We start from the raw sequence: 27288 nt of genomic DNA on the forward strand, positions 1-27288 counted from the left end.
CCGGCGGGCGGGGGCGGCCCTGCGCAGGCGCCGCGGAGCGGGCCGGGCCGGGTCGGGCCCGGTGGATGCGTGGTTCCCGGGCTGCTCCCGCCGCTGTCCCCGCGGAGCGGCCGGGCCGGGTCGGGCCCCGTGGGTGCGCGCTGTCCCTGCTCCTGGCGCTTGGCTGCATCTCGCGGGGCTCCCGGGCGTGGAGCGGCGTCGCGGCCGCCCGTAGTTGGCGGTAGCGAGCCCGGGAAGACGCGCTGTGGGCTTGGGGGCGGGCGCGGGTGCCCCGGGACTGGCAGGGGACAGCCCGGCCCGGCGGGTTCAGGTGTTTTCGTCCCACGGCCCCTCCGTCCCCCACCTCGCAGGGGACGCACAGAGAAATAAAATGCTCGGTAACACGCACTGACGGTGTCCACTGGCGAGGCGTCGGCATAGAGGCGTGCTAAGCATGGAGGGAGATGAAGAGGAAGACTATATGTCTGATTTATTTATTAAGTAAGTAGGTATTTCTTTTTTTCACCCCTCTTAAGTGATTGTAAACCTGTTAAAAAAACAAACACGCTAATATTTGCTGGAATTACTAACTCGCAGACAGGATGTCAGGCCAGGCTTGCCCATGGTGAGGCGCGTGAAGGAAGCTATTCAGAAAGAAGAAAAGCAAAAAGAAGCCAATGAGAAGAACAGACAAAAAAGCATAAAAGAAGAAGAAAAAGAGAGACGTGACTTGGTGCTGAAAAGTGCATTGGGCAATGAGAACAAAGGCTTTGCTTTGCTCCAGAAGATGGGCTACAAGAGTGGCCAGGCCCTTGGCAAAAGTGGTAAGTTTGTCACTCTCTGGAAATGTGTGTCCGTTTTCATTTATACCTTTATATTTTACAGACTGCAGCTGTCACTTCATTTGTTGACAGGTCAGTAAGTGCCTCTTGGAGAGACATAGCATTACAGAACTGTGAAGGTGCTGTGACAGAAGAGAGCAAATCCCTAAAACTGAAGTAAAAATAGTACAGAGTATTGAGGGATGCGCGGGAAGAGCAGCACTTGCAGCTCAGTAAGTGCACTTGCGTACCTGCATAGCTACAGGAATCGCATTAAGGATGTTTTGATGGTTTTGCAAAGCTAATAGTGTTCACAAAAACATCAGACCCTCTTGAAATTTATAGGTGGATTTTGAAAAAGAAACAGTGCACACTGGCCTACCCTTATGAAGCCTTAATGGACGAAGTAAAATCAATAAAACAAGGAATTAATAACTGCTGTGCCAGTTCAGCATCTCTGGCAGACAACCACAATGAACTGGCCCAGACAGATTCTTTTTATTCTTCATCATTGTTGTGAGATTGCAGAATGAAAAGGCTCCAGAAGGCAGTAAGAAAGCAGTCTTCATCACAGGCATCTTACACCTGTCACATCAATGCCTTTTCTTTCAGTTTGGTCCTGTCATGAAAAAGTACATAGAATTCTAGTAGACAAGCCAAAACAGAGAGGGACTTTCCAGTACAGCTGTGTCAGTTGTAGTGCACTAAATATATATTGATTGGGAAGTTTTCAACTTCCAAGTAAAAAAACCACAATGGCAAATGCCTACTTGAATATACTGCACAAATCATTGTTTGAGAAGAACTCAGGTTTTTAAATTGACTTTTTTTTTCCCTCACAGGAGAAGGCATTGTTGAACCTATTCCTCTGAACATAAAAACAGGTTTGTGGTGTTTTCTGATTTATTTGATTGGATATCAGAGCTTCTCAACTGCTTACATTCATCTTTTAAACTTACATAGGCAGAAGTGGGCTTGGTCATGAGGAATTAAAAAAGCGAAAAGCTGAAGAAAAACTGGAAAACTATAGACAAAAACTCCATATGAAAAAACAAGCCAATGAACAAGCTGCAGATCAGTTCAGGTAAAGTCATACAACTGATATTCCAAGGAATGTCTAAATAGCAACTCTTTTTATGCTTGGTGTTTGATTATTCTTTTAATGTGCTAGTATTTTTGAATGTTTTGAATGAAGGGTGAGAGTTACAATACAGAGTAATTGTTTCTCAGTTCTAAAGCAAAAGTAAATGAACACTGTAATGCTAAAAGCATGTGCTGCACCATTTAGTTTTGTAATTGTTAATAATGCAAACAGTATAGATACTAACTTTTCTCAAGTCATATGCAGCTTTTTTAATTGGAGAAACATATATTTTGAAATATAAAATCCACAGATATTCCTGAGTACTGTTGGTACAACAAAACTCAGAGTACATTTTTAAAGATTGTAATGTTTTGGTTTTTTCCTGGTCTTCTTTTAATATGTGGAGAAGCTGAGGAAAGGCTCTATCTTTTGCAGATGTTTAGTGAACCACTTTTTTTATGTCTTAGGAAAATCTAATGAAGAAACAGTGTAGTGTGGTCAAAAAAGGTATCTTGAAGGTATAATTCCTAAGAAATACAATGTACTCCCACAGAAATGTCAGAATGACTTCTTAACTTCAATGTTGTTCAGGTCTGAGAAAATTAGTAGGAATAGAATCTTAGATTTTGGGGTCTTGTAATGCCTCTGTCACTGTGTGTCTGCCTGCTTATTTACTTCTGCTTGTTCTTAACAGAATAAGATTCAAAACCAAACAAGAAGAACGTAAGATGGAAGGGGACCTGCGAAAAAGCCAGAGGGCCTGCCAGCAACTAGACATGCAAAAAGTGAGACCTGGGGGATTTTCTGGAGGGCTGGAAGGAAAACTTAAGAGGTTAGAGATACAGGCTGCAATATAGTGGTTCAGTTCTTGGAAGTTCTCTAAAATTGTGGGGTAACTAGCTTAAGTCTTGATGTTTGGCAACACTTCAGTCCTCTTAAAATATTTCAAAGTCTGTTTGTACCATTAAGATAGTTGAAGGTGCACAACAACCTCATGGTAACTTACATGAGGACCTGTGGTTTTGCTTCTGGATTTTTGTGGTTACTTCTGAGCTGTTTGCATATTTTCCAGTAGCCAGTATCAGGCCTTGCTCTATAATGGTGCTTCAAGTGAGGGAACAACATCATCATGCAGTGATTGACATTGTGGAAGTCATTGTGTTCAGCCTTCCTCCTCAAGCAGTCACTTAAAGCAGGTTGTCCATAACCAGGCAGATCTTTAGTACCTCCAAGAATGGGGATCATCATTGAGGGAGTCAGCAAATTCACCAAAGTAGCATTAAAAGCAAACAAAAATAGCCACACAAAACTAAGTACGTTCCACTTGCAAGGAATAACATGGGTAATAGTAGTGAACCACTATGCATTTTTGCCACTGGAAAACTTAAAGGTTTGGGTTTTTTCCCTCTATTAACCAGGTAGAAGTTAATACCACCTCATAAATTTTGCTGAGATTGTTCATTATTACTTAGTTTGCTTCAGATGAAGTCACCTAAATTAAGCTTAGATCATCCTTGTTTACTTTTCTTCCTTTAACTTTACCTGAGGTGAACTAGGAAGTACTGTGTGATCTCTTGATAACATAACTTGGGGCATATCTTCAACTGATAAACACGAGTATCTGCTCACAGGCTTGGTGTGAGATTACATTGCTGTGTAGCCTTGCACATACCAAACATAGATGAAATAGAACTAGATGTTAGCATTGGCATGCATTACATTGTTAAAAAAAAAAGGCAAAAAAAATTCTTGTGGACTGGTGTACTTACCTACAGCTTTAGTAATTCTTGGTTATACTATACATTTAAGTTTTAAAGGCTAACAGCTCACTTCCTAGAAATTAGTTTTATCCATCATTTTACAAGAATATTTACAAAGACAGATAATTTCCATTTAAATCCCTTGTTATTTAAGGATATTGATGTTCCCAAGGAGACTTGGTTTTGGATAGAACCTGAAGAGGAAGACAAAAAGGGTGAGGAAGACAAGGAAGATGAATGCACAAGCTCAGACTTAAGTGTAAGTTTAAGCTCTTCAACTGAATTAATTGCTTAATTCAAAATGAAATTTAATATTCCTTGAAACCTTGTGTATCTATACATACATGTTTCCCACACTGTAGTAAAGGGTCTCTTTGCAGTCCCAGAGTAGTCACTTTTATGGCAGTTACATGATAAATTATAAAATATTAAACCACTGATATATTGCTCATGTGTTTTGAGGCTGATCTTTGAAAAAATTAGCCTAGAAATTAAAATTTTAAATTTTTTTGCCTTAGCCAAAATACACAAGATCACAAGTATTTGCTTTTGAGTTTTAATTTGGTTGGAAGTTTAGAGTCACTAATTTCTGAAAATGCTTCACAGATTATCTCAAGATGGACATTGGAAATACATATTTTTAAGAAGAACTAGATCACACAGCTGTTGTTAGCCTTATGTGTTTGATTAGCATTACAGATTAGATGTGAAATAATCCCCAGAAGATATCATATACATGAAATCAGAGAGCTAAGTAATATTTTTAGCTCTCTCTTCAGTGCAGGTTTCTTAGCTGGAAAGAAGGATAAGCAAACAGCCATTAACTTTCCAGAGATCATGAATTCCTATGCACTCTTCTACAAATGTGGGAAACTTCATGTCTTACTGAGCTCCAGTATTGTAATGTGTACAGCATTAGGTTAAACACTTTGTTTTAGCACACCAGTAGCTGAAAGCGATTTATGTCATGTGAGGCCCAGGTCATCACATACCTGTACATATCTCTAGGTATCAGAAAAGCTGCACATCCTGACGGCCTACTTGAGAGAGGAGCACTTCTATTGCATTTGGTGTGGAACAACCTATGAAGGTGAGAGTGAACCAAGCTTTTGTAGGTGCTTTGCTTTGCTTATGCAGCTAGACTCCAGCTGTAGAATAGATCCTTGGTTTTTCTCCTACTGCAGCTTCCAAATCTACATAGCAAATTTACCTTCCAGGCTGCTGGTTTTTGCACAAAGTTTTGTACATATTGTTATTGTGATTGTAAGCCAAGTTTTAGGTTTATATGCAGAAAAACTGAAAGCAAACAAACAAAAAAAAAACCCACACAACAAAACACAGCAAACAATACTGAAATTTATTTGAATTTATATTAAAATTTAATTCGTTTTGAGAAAACATAATTCAGATATTCAAACCAATACCATAAAAAGCTGCAAAAGTTGGCAGGTGTTTCTGAAACAATTAGAACACCATCCACTTTCACAACACCAAAGAGAGAATTTGTCTTTGTTTTTAAATTTGTTTTAAAACAAATTTGAGAGTTACTAACTTGTAAACCTTGAATTCTATTTAATCTGTTCTACATGGATTCTAGAAATATTTCTAGCAACCATTTTTTCCTTCCCTGAGCTGCAATTACTCACTTTTTTCCTGCATATCCCATAGACTCTGAAGATTTATCTTCAAACTGTCCTGGAGACAGTGCTGCAGATCATGACTAAAGCCAGTCTAAAGAAGAAGCCCTAGATAAGTATGTATAATTCATAGTATCTTTTAAAAGGCTTGGAGCTATGCCATACTCAAGAATTCATACCAAAGTATGCAGAAAAAGAGTTTAAGTTGACAAGCTAAATTCATGTTTTCTGTTTGATGCACAATTTAACAGGAATTAAAAGTTGGTATTTGTAATTGAACTAACAATATTGAGAGGTAGGTTGAGTCTCTCACATCTTTGTTTATGCGCTGCCCAACTGGTAATAAAATTCAAGTATGAGTAAAGGCATAATTATTGGCCAATCACTTTATTGCATAATGTGTTAAACCAGTTTTTTTCATCTTTACAGAGATGCCTAAATTCCAGACTGGTTTTGCTCACCATCTTAAATCTGGTGGGAAAAAAAAAAACTTGTGAAACATGACAGTGACATTACTTGAACCAATATTCTGTTGTATATAAAAATGAATATTTTCCATAATTAAATAGAATTAGATCATGATGATGGTGGGTTTTCAATTTTTTTACATAAAATATATTTTGATAGACCTTTTATTTTTAGGTAACAGCAGTTACTACTATAACTAGCCATTTATAAAAAGTTAATGCTGAAATATACTATGCAGGGAAAATATATCAAATATATCAAAAACTCCTGGTGCAAACTACTGTTACAAACTGGTACAGTATTACTTAACAGCAGGAAAGTAATGACACTACTTTGCTCTGTCCAAAAACTGTAAAGGAAATGCAGCCAAGAGATTGTCCATTTTCATATTATGAATAGTTTCATAGAATTGTTTAGGTTGGAACAGACTTTTAAGATCATCAAATCCAACTATGTGTTAATTTTATATAGATAAAACAATTCTATATTTATATAAATCAAATTTATTTATATAGATTTAACATACTTTATATGTTTATTTTTATATAACCAATAGATTAAAGAGAAGAGAAAGCAGCAATAGTAGTATTCTGTCTGTAAGGATATATAATTTCTCACAGATCTTGACCACTGCAAAGAAATACTAATTAGTTTAGCATAATGAAATACTTTATGAATTCCAGTCAAGGATAAGGTTAGGAAAGCATAAAGCCCTGATGGAATTCAGTCTGGCCAGGGATGTCAAGGAGAAGATCAGATTCCAGAAAACCTGAAGAACCTAGAGGTTCACAAGTCCATGGGACCTGCTGACATGCATCCACTGGTCCTGAGGGAACTGGCAAATGAAGTTGCTTGAGTTGGAATTGTTCAGCCTGGAAAAGAGAAGGCTCTGCAGAGACCTTAGAGAAGCCTTTCAGTACCTAAAGGGGGCTGCCAAGAGAGCTGGAAGGGGATTTTTTCCAAGGGCATGTAGTGACAGGACAAGGGTGAATGGCTTCAAAGTGAAAGGTTGAGATAAGATATTAGGAAGAAATTCTTTACTACAAAGATGATGAAGCACTGGAACAGGTTTCCTAGAGAAGCTGTGGATACCCCATTGCTGGCAGTGTTCAAAGCCAGGTTAAACAAGGCCTTGAGTAATGTCATCTACTGGAAAGTGTCCCTGCCTGGGGCAGGGGGGGGTTGAAATTGGATGATCTTTAAGGTTCCTTCCAACCCAAGCCATTCTATGATTCTATATATGTCATTCATGATAAAGAGAAAAAAAGAAAGCAGTGTAAGGCCTTAAAAATTATACCATCACATTCTTATTTAGCAACAAATACTTGCACCAGAACATCAGTAATTTCCCTAAGAATATAAATACTGCACTATTTCTTTTAGAGCAGTCACCCACTTTTAACCCATTCAGCGTTTCAGAAAAAGCATACAGTACTTCACATATTACCTATTTTTTTGCTTAGAAATCTCTGCTCATTTGCCCTTATGGGGTTATGTTGACAGTGAACAGTTTGACAAGATAGAGCTCAAAGACAAGCACCTGTCTTTTCACAAATGAAGAGTAGCAGAGAACCTGCCGTTCCCTTTTGTGGGGCTGGCAGTGGGCACACCAGAGGTGCTAAGTACAGTTATTAAGGGTTAAGCATGCCTCAGTATTACAATAAGGAACTAAAACCTGGAAGCATGGGAATGTTTAAAGTGCTCTTTCAGCCTAGGATTTCGAATGGTTACTACTGAGGCAATTTTCTTATAATGAGGAGAATTTTCCTATATTAATAGCACCTTGAATGTTCCTTTGCAAAAAAAACAACCATAAAAACCTAAAGTTTTCAAAAATTGAGATTTGTTCTAAATTTGATTTCCTAAAAGCTGAATGTTTAACATTTAAAGAAATCCTCATTTTACAAGTTTAAATTCTAGAGCACTAAAGGTGCTAGGTCATCAGCAGCTGTGAAGAGATAGAAAACTTAACTGCTGAAATTCAGTGAAGAATAACGTGCACCTATTTCCTTTTCTGCCAAAACTAGTATTGGTACTAATGGAGCATTCTAGTAATTATTAACAATATCACTGAACAAATCAGAAAGGTTTGAGTCACATACCACCAGACAGCAGTTCTTCCATGGAATACAATAGATAACCTTAAGGGATAATGGGTGCAGCACATGCAGGGATTTGGCACAACCCAGTTAGCACTTTAGCACATCAGCATGATCTTGGAGGGGAAAAGGAGTGGGTACTTATTGTACAAAACAGTCCAGCTCATCCACAACCTATGTTTCCAGATAAAAACTGCATGTGATTTCTTGCAGACTTGCCCTGTCCTGGTTGCAGCTGGCAGATGTGAATGGTGAAGTGGCCAAGACACACCCCAAGTCTTGCTGTTGCTTCTGACATCTGTTGTCATTTCATCAATTGTAATAAATTCATCAAACTCTGGATTTAACACAGTGTGAAAGGACATTCAATGAGAATAATTTCCAAGTGCCTTCTTTTTATGAACAGACTTAAGAAGGTCAAGTAAATAAGATACAGTGATTCTTCCTGAAGGGTCTGTTGAAAGCATCTTTCTGATTAAGGATGCCTGAAAAAAAATTAAATGTCAATAGTTTGTTTTTTTGGTGTTTTTTTTTTTTTATTAAAAAAGTACCAAAAATATATTAAAATCCCATACCTCTGTGGGAAATTTCTTGTTGAAGGACTCTGGAAGTTCACCTTTTCTAGCAGAAGACCATATCTGAAATGCATAAAAGAGAATAGTTTTCGTATGCTTTCATTTGTTATGTTTTGTATCTCCACTTTATAACCCATATAGTTTACTGAAGTATTTAGGAAAACACAAATCTACAGGAAATGTAAGGCTTCAAAAGGTAACCATAAACAGTTTGAAAGTTGGGGCTTTTTTCATTTGGTTGTGCTTTGGTTTGGTTTTATGGCCTTTTCATCAACTATTATCCATTTCTAAGCTTAAAAGCTTCACACACAACAATTGTTTCAATCTTCCTCTATTTATGTCAATCTGCCTCTATTTCAGAATCATTATCTTTCTTTCCTTAATTTAAAAGTAATGGATTTATATTGCCTAATGACATTGAAAGAAAAGAAAAAAGCAAGACAACTGAATTTCTGTTTCCAAGCCAAGCAGGTGTGCTTCCTCCTTTTTATCATATCCAGTACCACACATTTATTTCTATGTCATTGCATAAAATGCTACATGGACTTCAAAGCAACTAACAAAAGATTTGTCATTATGTGCTTTAGAAATGGATTTTTGTTAATTTCTTTTCCATATGACAGTGTCTCTCACAACATCCTGATAGCCAAGCTCAGGAAGAGCAAGCTGGACAAATGGATGGGGAGGTGGACTGAGAACTGGCTGAACAGCAGGTCCCAGAGGGTCACACTCAGCAGGACAGGGTCTAGTAGGAAGCCTGTCACCAGTGGTGTCCTCCTAGCTTCAATACTGAGCCCAGTAGTGTTTAACTTGTTCATCAATGACCTGGATGGAGGGGCAGATGCCTCCTCAGCAGGTTCACAGATGACACAAAGCTGGGAGGAGTGGCCAATGCCCCAGAGGGCTGTGCAGGCCTTGGGAAGGACTTCAACAGGCTGGAGAGATGGGCAGGGAGGAACCTTGTGAGATTCAACAAAAGAAAATGCAGGGTCTTGCACCTGGGGAGAAATAACCCTGGGCAGTAACACCGGCTGGTGGCTGACCTGCTGGAAAGCAGCTCTGTAGAAAAGGACCTGGGGGTCCTGGTGGGCAACAAGCCATCCATGAGCCGGCAGTGTGTCCTTGTGGCCAAGAAGGCCAATGGGATCCTGGGGTGCATTAGGAAGAGCAGTGCCAGCAGGCGAAGGGAGCTGATCCTGCCCCTCTGCCCAGCCCTGGTGAGGCACATCTGGAGTGCTGAGTCCAGTCCTGGCTCCTCAGGACAAGAGAGACATGGAGCCCCTGGAGTGGCTCCAGTGCAGGGTAACAAAGATGACTGAGGCTCTGGAGCATCTCTCTAATGAGGAAAGGCTGAGGGAGCTGGGCCTGTTCAGCCTGGAGAAGAGGCCCTGAGAGGGGAAATCATCAATGTCTGTGAGCATCTGAAGGGAGTAGTAGGACAGAAGTGGAATAAACTGTAGTATTTCCCTCAGTTATGACATTTCACCTGAGGTCTGAGGACTTATAGGCTTTATGGAAACTAATTAAGGAAAAATATGTAAATAGAGATAGTACTCAAGTTTAAAAGATTCCTTCTAGAACTATCAATAAGTGATACCAGAAGCAAGGCAAAACAACAACAGTAGGAGTTTTTAAATTTAAAGATTACCTACCTTACTTTTTTCATGACCAGTGATCGCTGAAAGAATTTCAAACCAAATTAATCCCAATGCATAAATATCTACTTCCTTTCCATATCTGGCCCCAGTCTAGAAAGATTAGAACAGAACAATACAAGTATCAAATCCAACTGGAGAACATCACTTCCTAAAGCAAAATTTGAAGTCAGCAGAAATTTCTACCCCATGGCTACAGGACTGGCCGTTCTCAATATCGTTCTTAGTTGTTAACCCTTTCTGCCTCAGACCTGTTAAATAGTGACTATTATGTCACACTGAACACCCTGAAATTAAGACTTCTACAGACCTATACAGATAAAGCATGCCAATATTGCCCTGTGACAAATAATGAAACAAACAGAGAAGCTCAAATTATGCAATTAACAGGGGCTCAGACCTGTTAAATAGTGACTATTATGTCACACTGAACACCCTGAAATTAAGACTTCTACAGACCTATACAGATAAAGCATGCCAATATTGCCCTGTGACAAATAATGAAACAAACAGAGAAGCTCAAATTATGCAATTAACAGGGGCCCTAAATTCAAATTTAAATATATGTATGGCAGCCTGGTTTTACAACAGCATTACTTACAGCATGCAGTGTCAGACCGTATGCTCACACAGAGCAAAAATCTCTACCACACTTGTGGTAAAGCTTTCTCCAGAGTACAGTTATTCTCTCATACAGTCATACCAGGGAACTTTAGGCAACTTGCTTTATTACTGAGATTAGGATTGAGAACATCCAATGCTGAGTTTATCATGCACATCTAATTACAGAGACACTAATATAGCAGGATAATTACCTGTTCTGGTGCCATATACGATCTTGTTCCTCTGTTTTCAGTCAGAGTCTCAAATGCCACAGAAGTCACAAGACCAAAGTCACCTATTTTTATTTTATTATCATGTGATATGAATATATTCTGAGGCTATTTTCATATATATAAATAAAAAGAAGAAAAAAAAATCACCAAATGATCAAGGTTTAATCACCATACCAAGCATAATCAGCCACAGAAGTGTTTCCCCTAAAATCTGATGATTGTTCAGAAAGTAGCATTAAGAAACTGATGGTGTGGAAAGAGGAAAAAGTTGAATCAATTTTTAAAAACACAAACTAAATTTCAAGTAGAACATTCTGCAGTAACTGCATCTTTTTTTCCACTAGCTCAGTCATAGCTGTGCCATGCTTTAACTGCTCTTCAAATACACTGTGCATATAACAGTCTATATCCCAAAGTGCTTTTCACTCTTCAATCCTAGACAGAACTCGATACACTTAGGCAAAGCATTTAGTCTTACATGGAATTCCACTCAAGTCAGAGTTTCTCCTAGGCACAGAAGGATCATGTGTACTAAATGAAATGCAGAGCTAAGGCTTACTACAGGTATCTCAGAGTATCATGTTCACAATAAACTTCCCCTTTTTAAATTTGACAGTGTCATGGCTTAAGGCCAGTTGGCAACTAAGCACCACGCAGTGGAATGGGAGGGAGAATCAAAAGTAAACTTGAAAGCTGTGTTAAAAACAGTTTAGTAATTGAAGCAAAAGAAAAATTTAATAATAATGTTAAATAATAATGATAATAAAAGGATTTAAAAAACCAAAACAAGGAGAAACAAGTTATGCACAGTACAATTGCTCACCACCCACTGACTGATGCCAGAACCCATTCCTGAGCCCAGATCAGCCCCTCTTCCATGTAAAAAAAGTCATTTGACTTAAAATAAACACTACCTAGTAGCAACCACAACATCAGTGTGTTATCAGCATTACTATAATACTGAACCCAAAACCGCACTGTACCACCCACTGAAAAGAAATTAACTGTATCCTAGCCAAAATGAGAACATGAAGTCAAACAACTAAAAAGATAACTATATGTGCTTCAATGAAGTTTCCCAAAGAAGATAAAGAAACTACCCTTCTGAATGTTTTTAAAACAAAACCAAATAGCCTCATGCTGTCTTTTACTCAAAGAAGCTCCAGTGGACCATAAGGCCAGGAGATACTTAATAGTCAACAGGAAGAGATCTTCATGTAAAGAATGCTTTGTGTAGTTGTTCTGTTCAAGTCTGACCTTGACCACCCATATTTAATATAGTACCTATAGCTAGCTACACTATTTAATGACTTGGTTCCTACCAGGTACAAATTACTTTAATCTCAGCTTGAACCTATCCTGCAACTTTGATTGTGGGCTATGGAGATCTCAGATGGCCAAGCACCTAAGCTGACAGCAGATTACAGAGGAGAGGAAAGCTCCTCAATTCAAACACAGGTAGAAGAGTTAGCAGTATAACTTGGTTCTGTTCAGGAGAGGGCTAATTTAGACAGCAATCAGTGGGGCATACATGGCTAGGACAAGGCGGTTATTCTATACCACCTCATGTCATTTTCTGGGAATGGGTGTAGGATTCGCTTCGGATCATGGGAGCATGGCATGATCAGGCAGGGCTCCACAGTGAACTTCTTGCATGTGAATCATCCTCTGTTTTTAGACTTCTGGTTTTAATGTTGTTATTGTTTTTGTCTGTGTTTGTTTTCTTATCTCATTGCTGTTTCTAGTAAATTGTTCTTGTCTCAACTGGTGCTCTTTACCTTCTGTGCCTCCAGTTCTCCTCTCCAGCCTGCCACAGGGGAAGGGGAAGTGAGCAAGCAGCATGTGGATTCAGTAGGAGCATTAATGGGAGAATACCACTCCTGATTGACCACAGCCTCATCCCTACCTCAGCTTGTAGAGCGTCAGACCCCTAATCTCCAGGTCAAGGGTTTGAACGCCATATTGGGCATCAAATATGGCCAGGGTGTGGAGGGGATCAAGTGAGGCACTTGTGGGTACACTGGAGCTGCCTGCTGTGAAGGGACTTCAGTCCCAGCTGTGAAGGTCTCTGGTGGTGGGAATCTGACTGCCAGAGTGGCTCCTGAGTGGTCAGGCAGGGAATTTAACTTAACCCTAGGAATGCCACCACACTAATGATTTTTTTCACTAAATGAGTGATTTAAAACTTGGTAAGAAACATTATAGCTTGCATCCTGAAGCCATTAAGGCTTTGTCCCTTAGAATCTTTGTATTGAAATAAAATCATCTTATGACTGTGCACATCTAGAGACTGAAAGTCTATCCAAAACTGTAGCATTCAAACATTTGTATGCATACACAAGACAAAAGTAACTAGAGGATGTTGTTATCAAACACAGCATGTATTAGGATAGATAAACTACCCCTTTATAATATGGCAAGAGCCACTTTCTAGACTCCACTTTTCTTTTTCCAATTGGTAGACTTGTGACCCAGTAACACACTGAAAATGACTGTTAGCTGATGACTACTGATTCTTTGAACTGTTGTATTCTGAGATCTTCCAAGTTCATTTGATTTTGGGATGAGGTTCAGCCAGCTGCTGAAAGAGAATCAATCACTAGCAATATCCAAAGAAGCACACTAGGGTACATAACAGAGTAAGCGAAGACTATAAACAATTTAATATTCTCTGCAATTTCAGTAAGTATACTACCTTTAACTTTTTTTTTTTTTTTACCTATCCTACATACCTTGAGGTCTCGATGAATTAAGTCTTCAGAATGAATACATTCCACTCCTTTCACTATTTGTAAAAAATTGTTTTGTGCCATTTCATGATACTTTCGATCTTTGGTAGTTTTTATAATCCAGTCTTCCAATGTCCCTTGTTCACAGAATTCCATTTGGATGAAAAGACAGAGAATTTCTTGGTCTGAATTCCAGCTTCAAAAGAAAATTACATACCATATTGAAATTGACAAGATACAATTCCTCCCAAGTCATCTTCAACAGCCCTTTTTGCTAATAATTATTTTTGGAGTTACCCAAAACAAAGTCTGTGAGTCCCTTAATTTTAGGAAAAATCCTACAGCGATTTGAATTAAATAAAAAGGACTGCAACCCAAAGCATCTCTACTCAGTTGCTACATATTCCTCGAATATTTCTGAAGTTTTGGTTGCTTTCTAGTTTCACACTGGTTTTCTGAAAGCCCAAGTTCCATTTCCCTCATACCCAGAAGTATGTCCTATCTAGGAAGAAATACTATTATCCTTGGCTCCATCTGGCCTTGAAGGACCTTGTGGAAGACCCTGACACGTTTCTGCTCAAGAGATCAGCCTTCCTATCCTGCCCAGAATGGTCAGGTTCTTTCCAACTCTGTCCTGTCAAGAAGGTAATGCAGTGACATTGCTCTGCTAGTCACAGGAACCCTTCTGAGCACTGGAAATCTAGATTAAATATATTCACCCATCTGGCAGCCTCACACATTCCAGAGAAGCCCATAAGGTAGGCTGAGGCTGGAGATGGTATGGGGAAGGAAAATACAAAGAGAAGCATGCACTGGTTTTCCCTAGGTACGCTGTGTGATGAATGCCCTTGGATAAAGCTGCTTGAAGCACTGAAAGAACAAGCATTAAATGGCTCGGGACTCTGCAGCCTTGAGGTCAGGGCACAAATTCCAGTCTGGGCTCTTGGCTTTGGGGACATTTTTTTCTTTTACCCAATAACTGTTTAATGTAAAATATATACATGATATTGAGGCTCCAACATATTAACAGTTCTGTTTTGACATACTTTTCCCCCCCATTTTACTGCTCACTTAATGAGCACAATAATGGAGAGGTATCACACTAGCCATAATTTTGAAGCCATTAATATTTTATGGCTCTAAGTAAGTATGGCAGCCTATGTGAAGAGTATGAATTCACAGCTAGTAAAAAAAGCTTACCACAAAAGCTTGGAAAAGTTAATAGTTTAACTTACAAGTAAAACTCTCACCCTACTGGTTTACCAGAAGTCTCAGTGTTAAAAGGCTACCTCTAAATTAAAGAGCATTTCATTTTGTATTCCTTTTCTAAACAATCAAAACTGTTTCAAGCATCATGGTTAAAATACTAACTTAGGGAAATAATTAAATCCATGATAGCTACTGGTTGACCAGTACTTATTATAAAAAGGAAACTTCTGATCAGGAATTTGGTACCCAAGTGACAGACAATTTTTTCTGTTGTTAATTCTTGCCCCACATTTTGAGTTCTGCATTCTTACTCTCCTCTGTAAATTCATTATGTTCCATATATTGAGAGAGGAGTGAAATATAAAATTATATAATGTACTTTACTAATCAAGGAAAAGAAGATGCAAATATACTTAATGACACACAACCTGCTGCTGGAAATACTGTGCCTTTTTTCCTGGCAGTATGATTGCACGTGTGTACATTTATATTTGTAAAATAATTGATAACCAGTTATGAATAGCATGATGTTCACTACAGCTGTGAAAAAAGTTTGTGAATACAAACTATTATTTTGTAGTTACCTTGAGCCTGAGTACTTGATATGGTCGTACCCTTTCCAGCTGCAATGATAGCGCACTATGTTCTCATGTGAAAGTCGTGCCAGTCCTTGTGCTTCACGCTCTACTTTGCTATCAGGAGGGGTGAAAGAATTTTAAAAAAAAAAGGCATCTCCCTACTACAATGTAACACAAAGTTTAATAAAAGATAGGCTATCAAGTAGCAGAATACAGATAGTTTTACATTAATTAAGAAACAAAGCATATTATTCTCTTTCATATAAGTTCAAAGGTCAAAACTGAAGTTACAAATCTGATGGGTTGTCTTTCATCTGCTCAGTTACTCAAAGTGCAAAAAGTGGTTTAACCCCATTACAAATCAAATCCCCACTCAAAAAAGCTGAAAAAGCAGGTAGCTGCAAACCTGCCAGCACAGCAGCAGTTATTACTTGAAGAATCAGTAGAAGGTTCTCAGTATAGTTCTCAGGATAGCAATACCAATGAAAATAACGTGTATTTGCAAACAACGCAAGAATCCAAAGGGAAATGTACATATTACACAATTTAAGGGACAAGTATCTCCAACAGTTTAAAACCTTTTCAATAGATAACCTAAAAGAAATTAATTTTTTCAACTGCTGATAAAATACTCCACTAGGTAACAGAAAATTCTTTTTTAAAAAAATTAAGATCATCTTTCTCTCTTGAGATTTACAAAAGATAAGCAACACAGCATGAGAGTAATGACTACTTGGGTCAGATATAAGCATTTTCCCATTACAGAATTTATTACTTGGATTTTTTTCTATTTTCCATAATTATAGTTATTTTGCATTACTGATATGGAAATTTTCCATGTAGCCTGTCAAAAGTAACAGGGGTGCTTTCAATGTTTTAATAATCATCAGGTTTTCTTCAAACACATTTTGCAAGATTAGCAACCAGAGCACTACTGTGTTCAGGAAAAAGAGAACTTAACATACCTACATTTTTACAGCTCCAGCAAAAATTAACCCACTACATGCAAAAATTAACAAAGGTTCAGGACCACTTTCAGCTTCACTTGGAAATAAAAAAAACAGTTCACTAAAAAGGACAGATAATTAATGTTATCTAATCACCTAAATGCTCCTAGTATTGTTGAAGAGAGAAAATAAAGTATTAAAGTCTTGATTAAGGTTGTCCTGAAAGACAGAAGCAAACATTCAGTACATACTCTGTGAATTCAACTCGTTTGATGGCATAGGTTGTCTTATCACACTTCGATGTTGCCTTGAAAACATTCCCAAAACCACCTGCACCAATAGGCTTTATTTTTTCAAAAAGTTCGAGAAATCTTTAAAAACAAAAAAGGAAAACCACATTTAATTATACCTAATTTTCAATTAAGAATATAACAATAATCTTGACAGATTTAATACATCTACTGCAATATCATTCTACAGTCATCATTTGACCAATCTACAGGTCTAAATCACAGCCTTGGGGATGAAAACAACAAGGGAAACTGACCCTTCCAGGCCTGTCAGGTAACTACCCTCACACCTTCACATGAATGACATTTGGTTGTAAGCTTCAAATACCATTGCTTGTCAATTTCTGTGCTAGATTTGAAATTTCCAGGAAAAAAATCTAATATCAATTTTCTTTGAAAGTTCTTTTCACAACAGTATTTTCCTTCCTTCTACCACAAATAAAGAAGCAAATCTAGAGTCATACATTCAGTTATTCTCTTACAAATATTAATTTAAAAAAAAATCCTCCTTACGTTTTATTGACCGTGTGTGGTCTCCCATTCTCTTTTCCAGTATTTGTGTCCACATCTGGCAAACCTTCACTGGAATCTGACATATTTTTTTCCTCTTCCTTGTTTCTTACATTAGCAAAATTAGCTGCCAATTTTCTTTAAGAAGGATAAAAGCAAAATTTATAATGAGCCATTTTTCTAACACGTGATGAGAAAAAATATATACCTCCCAATAGCAGCATTTCTTTACTAGAGATAGAAAAAATAAAGTTATTTAAGGTATATATTGTTTAGAGAAGATAGAAATCTAGAAGTAAACATACCTTTCAGTTCTGGCCTTCAGGACAGAACTTGGTGCGTTTCTCTACATGGAAAACAGAAAAAAAAGCCTGAGGTATCCTGAATATTTTCACTGCAGTCTGTTTAAAACATGTCTGATAATGTATCTAGGAATTGCCTATAAACACAAGCATACCTTATGTAAACAATGTCATAAGAATGAATCTTAGCTCAGTGTTTTTCACATATGCTATGCATAACACTATCATTGCAAAAAATGAGCTCAGTTTGACCCTTTTCTTGGGACTACTGGCATTTGTTAAACACTATGTAAATTTGATCCACAATACAGAAGGAAATGACTAATGGTTAACACTACTGAACGTTCTTAGGAAAAACACATGAATTTTCTAATGATTAGTGGATAAAAGAACAAACTGATGTTACACTCTGACAAGAAGCATGCCCTATTCAGGGTCTAAAATGTAATTATGAGGAAGACTATTTTCATACTGTACCTGAAAAGGTGAAGGCTTTTCACATATTGCCATGTCTTTCATCTTTTCTACCAACTTTGCAGATGAATCAGCAAAGCAAATGGTGTTTTTACTGAAAAATAATTGACTATTTTTAGGTGAAAATAACACAATAATAAATAAAATTATTATCACAAGAAAAGAAGTACCAAAAAAATCACAGTTTTTAAAGCAAAACCTGAAAAGACATTAACAATCATGACTGATTTAAACTACAAAACGTCCTACTTGAAAGCTATTAAAAGAACAACACTTTGTAGTATTCTCCTTTATTTCTATTATAAAATGAGTCTATGATATCTAGAAGATAGAAGAAAGTAAAAGTGGTAGTGGCACTACAGGTAAACTGCTGGTTTTTAAATCACATCTCAAACTTAATGTGTGTTCAGTTTCTTTTGCTAAGCAAATTTTTCCCTTTGGTGGAAATGAAGATTCACGTAGAATGAAAAAGGGGGGGAAAAAGAAAAATGGGAGAGAAAAAAGCAGAATATGGAGCACAGGACAGTATTGAAATTGAATTACACTGTGTTCACAAGACTGTCTCAATAGGAAAATGAGTGTTAAAATGGTATGAAATAGTGCTATTGAATGAAGTAGGGCAATCCATTTACATCACAGAAAAAATGCTTCTGAAAGAACTACCTATGTTAAAATGTGAACAAATCAGAAAGCTCTAAACTTACTATAAGCTATCCCATACAGACTCACATAAAACTGCACAAGTAGAACAAACTGTGCTCTGAAGTTTAAGGAACAGAAGTTAAAATTAGATTGCTTTATACTGCAATAAAACAATAAAATTATATATTTTATTTAGAATTAGAGCACATTACCCTCTAAGATTACTAAATATATTGTTATCACATTAGCAGTGAACCCAACTTACTCTGAGTCAGACTCAGCTGGCACTTGAGAGGAATTACTGTTATAAGATCTTTCGGTTTCCATCTGGAAAAAAGAAAAGCCAAGAATGTTTAACAAAATCACATAAACAAATCTCTAGAGCAAAAGATGTCACCCAGAGAGGGCAGAGGGAAGATTACAGGGTCCTAAGAGCAAGTTGGTAAGTGCACTAAACATTCAAAGCCCTGCAGAAGAAAGGCACCTGCCCAATTTCCACTCAGGGAAAGGAAAAACACAGGGCCCTGTCACAGTGAGCATACTATACAGACATATTTACAAAAGTAGAGTCTGGATTCTATTCAAAACCAGGATAAGAGTAAGAGTAATGAAAAGCAAATATCTTTGTTGTTTGCTGCATGTGCAACTGCTGTGTGGAAAATGAGATATATGTAGGCTTTGACATATGTAATCAGCAGAATTGAAAATCTGAGTCAGTACAACTTGACATTCAATGTCCTCAGCATGAAAACACTGCAAAACTCATAACTAAATTAGGGTTGAATTAAAAAAAACAAACTTATCCCAAATACTTAGTAGAGGTTTTCCCCTTCCTCCCATCACCTATGTCATAAGAGCATTAAAGTAACATTAAAAGCAACAACTACAATGGATATACCATCACCTCACAAAAAGTAAACAAAATTTCTTCTTTTTTTTTAATGTTTCCTGGTAGTTCATCACAATATTATGCACACAAAAACATAGGGTTTATGTTTAAATGAGAACAAACAAACCCCTTTTTTAAATATAGGTGTACTGGACCTTTACTACATTTTGCCAGATTACATTGTTTGTTACACAGACATCACTGAGAATTAATAAAAATTAAAACCAAACGTAAACAACCCAACTGAAATTTAGACTATATGGCATACAAGTTGTTTGAGGTAATAAATTTCAGACTTCAATGAAAATAAAAAGATCCATGGGTCTGCAACAAAGGAAGATATTAAGAAAGGCTCCTAGATCTATAATAGGATGTTAAATAATTACATGGTTGACTTAAAAACAACTCTAAAAGCATTGAAAATTCACAGTAACAGCCAAATAATTTAAAAAGTACTTAAAAATAAAAAAGGCTTCTTTCCTCCCCCATACTGCCATTCCTTTCTTTAAACTACCTTCCATTTAGTTAGTTCATATGTCCTGTACATTTCAGAAGTGGGTTTGGATCATTATTAGAATTCTGATAGTTTTTTGCACATATGGAAATAACAGCTGCCAACATGAATACAACAGCTCTGCTCTCCAGAGGATGGTGTCAGCAATTGTTTCAGAGGTCTCTGCCTTGGAACACTACAGAAGGCAAGTCCTGTTGATTCTGACTCCTGCTTTTGCCTCTCACATTACACAATAGATTTTTGATCCAACAGAAGACAGTAAAAGAAGTATGTTCATAGCCTGCCAGCCCAATAACACTTCTCATAGAAGACAACAGGTATACGAGTTGGAATTTTAAAATTTTTAAATGTGTGCATCCTTGAATGACAACATATCAGACCTATTCTGAAACACAGAGAGATATCAATTGTTAGCAGTTTGGTTTTTTTAATCCAGAATACAGAAGCACAACATAAATTCTACTAACAGTAGCCCAACCAACATACTAAAATATGGATTGTTTCCTTCCTCAATGGAATCCATGGAATATGCTTTTAAATACAATAAAGAAATTGGTTCAAAGATGTAAACTTCTGTGATAAGGCTAAATATAGCACACACTGTCAGAGAGCTTTCCTTATTTACCTTCTTATACGCTTCCTTTGCAGCAGCTTTTTTTGCAGCAGCTAGGGAAGGTCCAGTGCCCTTTCCAAACAAACGACCATCAATTGTACAGCTAATAGAATACCTGTAAAATACAACAGGGAATCAAGTCTTATGTCCCATATAACAAATCTCAATTTAATGATTTTTAAACACTACAATCAAGCAACATTATAGAATGGAAATCTGAAGTAGACATCTTCAGGACAGCGTTTTCAATATACATTTAATCTAATTAATAATCGTAGGTAACTACCATTGTGCCTTAAAGATAAGTCAGTGGAAAGTAGCACTGCAGAAGGGCACCTGTGTATCCTGGTCACTGGCCAGCTGAACCTGAGTCAGCAGTGCCCTGGCAGCCAGGGGGGCCAACCCTGTCCTGGGGGCCATCAGGCACAGCATCACCAGCAGGGCAAGGGAGGGGATTGTGCTGCTCGGCTCTGCACTGGGGTGGCCTCATCTCAAGTCCTGTGTGCAGTTTTGGGTGCCATAATATAAAAATGACATTAAGCTATTGAGGAGTGTTCAAAGGACAACAACAAAGATGGTGAAGGGCCTATGAGGAGCAGCTGAGGGCACTTGTTGTGTTCAGCCTGGAGGAGTCTGAGGGGAGATATCACTGCAGCTACAGCTTCCTCATGAGGGGAACAGGAGGGGCAGGCACTGATCTCTCTGGTAACCAGTGACACGACTCAAAGAGAGAGCATGAAGCTGAATCAGGATAAGTTTAGGACAGATATCAGGAAAAGATTCTTCACCCAGAGGGTGCCTGGGCACTGGAACAGCTCCCCAGGGAAGTGGTCACAGCACCAGCCTGGCAGAGCTCAAGAAGCTTTTGGAAAATGCTCTCAGGCAGATGGTGTGACTCCTTCTAAAGATTCAGCTAACATGACCAAGGATAATTAATGTAGCATTAGTAAACACAAAAAGTATTAGAAGGAAGCAGGAAAGTAAATTATATCTTACATGGGAGCATGGGGATCTCCAGTACAATTTTTGTCAGGATAATAAACTCGGTAACCCGTCTTTTGTGAAAAAGTATTTAATAGGCTGATATAATCCTTATCTGGCGCAGGTGATGAGGTTGTTGAGGTTGTTTGAGCTGTTGTTAAATCTGCAGCTGCCATATTTGAGGGACTCTTAGGCTATAAAACAAACAAAACAGGTAACTTGAAAACTTAAGTTTAAAAATACATTAAGATAAACAGTGCACAAGAACTAATATAGCTGCAAGGTTTGTCCACATTTCAAAACATTCTTAAGAAACCCCAAGTTTCCATTAACTGAGTCCTTTGTGGCAAAGGACAGACATCCCAAGCATAATTATTACATTTTGAATAAACATAAAAGTGGCTTTCCAAGTACTACACTTTTGCCTTTAACAACCTCTCACCATGCCTCATCCCACCCCTTTCAGGAAAATATAGAGAACAAGCTGTGAAGAAGGGATGGCAGCAGGATGCTGCTGATGCTCCCATTTAGCAAGGGCTGCAAATGCTCCTGTGCAAGAGGTGAAAGCAGGACTTTTCAGCTGTCTCATGATTAGTCAACATCAGTAACGTACCAGCAGACATACTGCAATTGTGTTAATGACAGTGACACAATAAAAACCATATAGAAATAGGTAAGGAAAGATTTCACTCAAAAAGGTGCTAAGAAGTATTCAGAGCTGGAAAGAAAAATAAAGAATGGCAAATAAAGGAGGGCAAAACACTTGGCAGAAACTAAGGAGCAAAATTCAAACCTAGACTTAATCAAGGAAGGAGAGAGTATATAACTAGCTGTACTGTAAAGAATATAATTAAAAGAAAAAAAAGATTAATTAGAACAAGTGAAAGTGATCAATTTCATTAGCAGAGTGGCAACAGACATGCTGAGTAATGCCCTGCAAATGTTTTGTAGACATTGAATCATATAACAATTGTCAAGATATAAAAGGACAACTGCCCACTTTGGATACACCAAGGTGTATCCAAACACATTTGCTTAACAAAAGCAAATACATTTCCTTATCCTCCTATAACAGCAGAGGATGAAACACAATATTAGATATCAACCCTATTGGAAAAAAATAAGGAAAACAATTCAGTGATAAAAAGTTGAAAAGTGATGAATAAGACAAAAACAAAGACAACTTGAATAATTAGAAACTGTTTTAAATTAAACAACATGTTATCAAAAATTTACTTTCACACATGCAACATTTACTACATTACATGTGATGTACACTGCTTAGTAACCCCCAATACTTAATCCTACTGTTTACTCACCTGTTTCTCAATCATTTCCCATGTTTCTTTTGCTGCTACTGCATTCGCTTCTTTTTTACTTTTACCAGTGCCTCTACCATATTCCTCACCATTTATTTTGACAACAACTGTGAACCTGCAATGAAGGAAACTTGTCTAAAACATTGCTACATTTTTCCCACATATATACTTTAATAACCTTATCGGATTAAACATTGGGTTTATTACCTACAAAGCACTATAGGATAACTATGGGAAGTACTAAAGCATTAATGTGTTTTTCTTATATCAAACCAGTGATTATCATAATTCTTTAGTATAAATACTTTTTAAATTTTCCTCTCTAGTAACAAATACATGCACTTCATTAGTTCCAACAGTACTTTTGACTGCTTAACTACTTTTTAAAATCAAAATAATTTAGTTTTTAAAAGCATAAGAATGGATGAGGTCAGCATTGTTACAAGCAAGGTCATGAAGCCCTAACAACAGGACACATCTCAGTGTGACACTACACGGAGGAAAGATTAGCTAATTTTGGTTTCATGAAACCAGATGCGACATTACACTCACCCTTAGTACCCTGTGATGTACATTGCTTAATAAGAGCAAAAACCACGTCTGGTGCTTGTGAGACATGAATTTAAAGGCAGTCATAAAAAAAACCCCACCAAAACAACAACAACAAAAAATTACCAACAAACACAAGCCCCAGTCCTGCCTTTCTGTGCTCAGTTGCTGATCCCTTCCCTCTCTGTTCCTCCATTCCACAACTGTGCATGTCCTGCTTCCCATATGGCAATTCCATGAGTCAGAATGGGAATCTGATGCAGCTCAGGACTGGCAGGACTGGATCTGGATGGGATGGGGCTAACTTTCTTCAGGGCAGCCAGAATGGTGATGTGTTGTGGCTTTGGAACTAACACAGAGTTAATGTTTTACCTACTGCTGAGTAGTGCTTGCACAGCACAAAAGTTGTTTTCTTTTTCCCACTCTGGCCTTCCAGGAAGCAGAGGAATGGTAGGTGTGTGAAGCTGGGAAGAGACACAACAAAGGCAGGTGGCCAGAGGGATATTCCATGCCATATGGCATCACACTCAGCAATAAAAGCTGGGAGATGAAGAAGGAAGAGGGGATACCCATGGCTATGGTATTTACCTTCCCAAGTACACACTGGACATGATGAAGCCCCACTTTCTTGGGAACATCTGCCAGCTGATGGGAAGGAGTAGCCAACTTTCTTATTTTGCTTTGGTTGCACATCCAGCTATGCTTCGTCTATTAAACTGTCTTTATCTCAATCCACAAGTTTTTTCTTCCTTTCACCTTTCTGATTCTCTCCCTGTCCCACTGGGGGGAAGTGAGTAGGTAGCTGGGGGTTTCACTACCTTCTGGGGTCAACCCACTGCTGTGCCCTAATAATGAACGGTTGCATTTCAGACAAATCAGTCCTTACAGATCTGACTTGTCCTGCAGCTGCAAATCCCCTAATGTTTCTGATACTGCCTTTGCAACAGAGGAGAAAACAACAACTGGATTTCTGCCTGGGGCAGCAGCATACACTTGCACCAAGTTAAAGTGACTATTAGAGTCTCAGAGCACCTCAGTGCTTCAGATTGCAGCAGTGTGTAAATGCTCACAGCCAACAAGATGGATTCACACAGTCAAGGTACAGCACCATGAGCTCCTCTGTGGGAAAACTGCTCTCAAATAGTGTAGTGACTTTAGGAACTCACTTTTTTCATTATTCCAACCTCATTCTCCACTTCCCTTTAATGAAGTATTTGGGTGGGATGAAGATGCAGAATGAAGTGCTTGCTCTCATTGTGTAAGCAAGGCTTAATAAGAAATCTTAAGGGGGCAAACAGTAGGAAAAGGCACCCCCATAATGTGCCATATATTCTACACATAGGAAACAACAAAGAAAAAACAAAACATGTAAGAAAGGTTGTTCTTTGGGAAAGAGTTTATCAGTCAACCCATACCTAAGTGGTGAATACTACACACATTCAGCTATGACACTGCATCAAAATACACCATTTATTTAAGCATCCTGAGGAAATCTTCAGTGAGTCTCCATGACCAAGCTGAGGACTACCTGCAGGAGCGATACGAGTTGGTCATAAGTGCAGAGTCATTCACCATGAACCCCAAGGCAATAAGCAATTCCCAGACTTGACAGGGTTAGTGGCCTAACTGTCCACTCTCTGTGTTCCCAGACCACAAAAGCTCAGGACTGAGCCACCCTGGTCTCCTTTAACCTTCCTACATTGTGTTCAGCACCGGCCCTGTCAGACCCAGTACTGGAAGCAGCCTCAGCACCAGAACCATCTTAGGATGGGAGGTATCTCTGCATCATGCCTCAGACAGCTGCAAGGTGACTGATGAGATGGGACACAGAACAGCAGAGTTAGGGAGCTAGCACACAACCAGCAGTGGTCAATGCATCCAGAACACCAGGAAAGAGCAGCATAAGGGACTGAAGGTTTACAGCACACATCACTACAGCCAGACACTTTACACTGTATCCTTGGAATACCCCAAGGTACCCAGGATTTTCCTAGATGTCACACAATGGGCTGAATTTCATTTGTGAATGTAGCAGAACACACCGAAAAATAATGAAAAACCACAACAAATGGAATAAACAACTTGGAATGTATGTAATTTCTGTCAGTCCCATGCCATCACTTTTGAAAAATGAAGATGTTGCTGTGTGATCACAGCTGTGGTCTTTACTGCAATAAGAGTTACTCTTTTGAATTACATGAGCCACATGGGTAAAAAAATAAGATAACTATTAACATTTGAGATCCAAATAATACCTATTAATTTATTGTGAGATATTAGACAGATTTAAGACTAAATCTGTATAGACACTGCTGTCTGACAACATGGAACACATCAAAAGAAATGTATTCATTATTAGCATAAGCCTTGTCTTCATACAAACTAGCAAAAATTCTTTTTAAAAATCATGCAAGGAAATATTACAGATCTTGAGTACCTACAACCTTTGGCAAGGGAAAAAATACACTGTGTCAGTGTTAAAAAATAAAATACATTCCATCACCTGTAATTGTCTCTAAAAGGGAAAGCAAAACTTCTTAAGCAAAACACCCTCTTCTTGTAAGAGATGTTAAAAAATACACTACACATTAAATATGCTAGCATGAAATCAGTTAATACATCCAACCTTTTTGATTAGAACTCAACAATGCTTTGTAAACACTTTGCTTTGTAGATTTCAAATCATAAACTGAAATTCTTGCTGTAACCCAATCCACCTTCTGAGAGGAGATGCATAATATACAATACAGTTACTAGTAAGTAACAGGTGCATTGCTGGTACTTTCTGAAAAAGAGCCATCACCCTTGAAATAAGTTTTCTCCTTAAACTGTATCACATTATGTCTTCCCCATGCACCTGCCATTCAATTAATTGTTTCACCCAGTTTTCCCACTACACATGTGCTTTCAGCAAATTAATATTTGTGACTGCAAGCTTTACACAGTTTGTTCATTGCAGGAAAAGCCCTGGTCATTATTGACACGCAGAGTAAACTTACTCAGGATCATGATCTGGGCCCGTTTTTTTGATGGTGTCGTAATCCACTTTATATTTATGTATTTGACCGTAACGGTTGACCTTCGTCATATACTCACGATCCATTTTGACACAATCTTCAATAGATGCTGCAAAGTAACATTCAAAGATGTGTCTGTTGCTCTAAACATGCAATAAAGGCAGCCCCTAATCCTAGTAGATAGGTCACAGCTAAGATATAAAATAGAAAATTGGTGCCAGTAACAAAGTTCATGGGAAACTAATTCGAATTTCTAATTCAAATGACTGGTCTGCAAAATGTTTTGGAAGTCATTGCTTGGAATAAGGGTTTAGAAAGCAGAGTGGAAAATTCAGTGATTAGAGAAGATTCCTGAGCAGATTTAGATTCCTGAGCAGATTTCTTGACAGAAAAAGACAATCATTTACTGATTTCTGTGGGAGGAAAACAATCAGAAACATTTCTCCAGAATTAGAATCGTTTCCTGCAGAAGAGAACCCGACGGCACTTAACATATCCCTTCGATCAGCGGTGACGCCAGGCGTAGCCGCACGGACCAAAGATGACCCCAGGCTGCCGTCACCGAGCGCGGCGGGCCAGGTCTCTGCAGCCGGGCTGCGAGCACCCCATCTCGCAGGGACCCTGCCCTTCCTCCCGCGCCCCCGCCCCGCCGGTACCTCCGAGCTGCTGCCGACGCTCCGGGACCCGCGGACGCTCCTGCAGCCTGCCCGACCCGGCCCGGCCCGGCGCGCTGCGCAGACCGCGCCCGGTTTCGTTTCCCGCAGCGCCGGCCCGCGTTAGAACGAAAACGAAACCGAAAGGGACGCGAGGG

The 27288-nt window shown here is 38.5% G+C and overlaps 2 protein-coding genes across 3 annotated transcripts; one reads left to right on the forward strand and one right to left on the reverse strand.

Annotated features, from left to right (window-relative positions):
- The first annotated feature begins 10 nt into the window (after positions 1-10).
- Positions 11-8517, forward strand: GPATCH11 (G-patch domain containing 11). Of its 2 annotated transcripts, none has more exons than XM_030944417.1 (9): positions 11-484; positions 577-803; positions 1643-1684; positions 1764-1884; positions 2579-2669; positions 3799-3903; positions 4653-4734; positions 5313-5397; positions 8062-8517. In XM_030944417.1, the coding sequence occupies exons 1-8, from the start codon at positions 444-446 to the stop codon at positions 5366-5368; spliced, it is 765 nt and encodes a 254-aa protein (XP_030800277.1). In that variant the 5' UTR covers positions 11-443; the 3' UTR covers positions 5369-5397; positions 8062-8517. The 2 variants fall into 2 exon arrangements, with proteins under 2 accessions (XP_030800277.1, XP_030800276.1); XM_030944416.1 differs by having other exon boundaries at positions 12-480.
- On the reverse strand, positions 6332-27219 carry EIF2AK2 (eukaryotic translation initiation factor 2 alpha kinase 2). The gene is made up of 16 exons (XM_030944738.1): positions 27134-27219; positions 26460-26586; positions 22912-23026; positions 21608-21786; positions 20624-20726; positions 18861-18922; positions 17957-18047; positions 17483-17523; positions 17181-17315; positions 16629-16748; positions 15437-15544; positions 13647-13839; positions 10894-11019; positions 10076-10171; positions 8424-8486; positions 6332-8333 (listed from the first exon to the last, which is right to left on the reverse strand). Exons 2-16 carry the CDS (start codon positions 26561-26563, stop codon positions 8214-8216), a joined length of 1656 nt encoding a protein of 551 aa, XP_030800598.1. The 5' UTR covers positions 26564-26586; positions 27134-27219; the 3' UTR covers positions 6332-8213.
- Between the last annotated feature and the right edge of the window lie 69 nt (positions 27220-27288).

This window comes from Camarhynchus parvulus, chromosome 3 (genome assembly GCF_901933205.1).
Source record: "Camarhynchus parvulus chromosome 3, STF_HiC, whole genome shotgun sequence".
Classification (NCBI taxonomy): Eukaryota; Metazoa; Chordata; class Aves; order Passeriformes; family Thraupidae; genus Camarhynchus; species Camarhynchus parvulus.

Coding starts and splice junctions, on each gene's coding strand:
- EIF2AK2 (XM_030944738.1), bottom strand. CDS start 26,563: ATGGATCGTGAGTATATGACGAAGGTCAACCGTTACGGTCAAATACAT. Junction 10,172..10,893: donor CGTATATGGCACCAGAACAG/GTAATTATCCTG, acceptor TAATCTTTCTAG/ACTGGGGCCAGATATGGAAA. Junction 8,334..8,423: donor ACAAGAAATTTCCCACAGAG/GTATGGGATTTT, acceptor ATTTTTTTTCAG/GCATCCTTAATCAGAAAGAT.
- GPATCH11 (XM_030944416.1), top strand. CDS start 434: ATGGAGGGAGATGAAGAGGAAGACTATATGTCTGATTTATTTATTAA. Junction 1,885..2,578: donor CAAGCTGCAGATCAGTTCAG/GTAAAGTCATAC, acceptor TGTTCTTAACAG/AATAAGATTCAAAACCAAAC. Junction 2,670..3,798: donor AGCAACTAGACATGCAAAAA/GTGAGACCTGGG, acceptor TTGTTATTTAAG/GATATTGATGTTCCCAAGGA.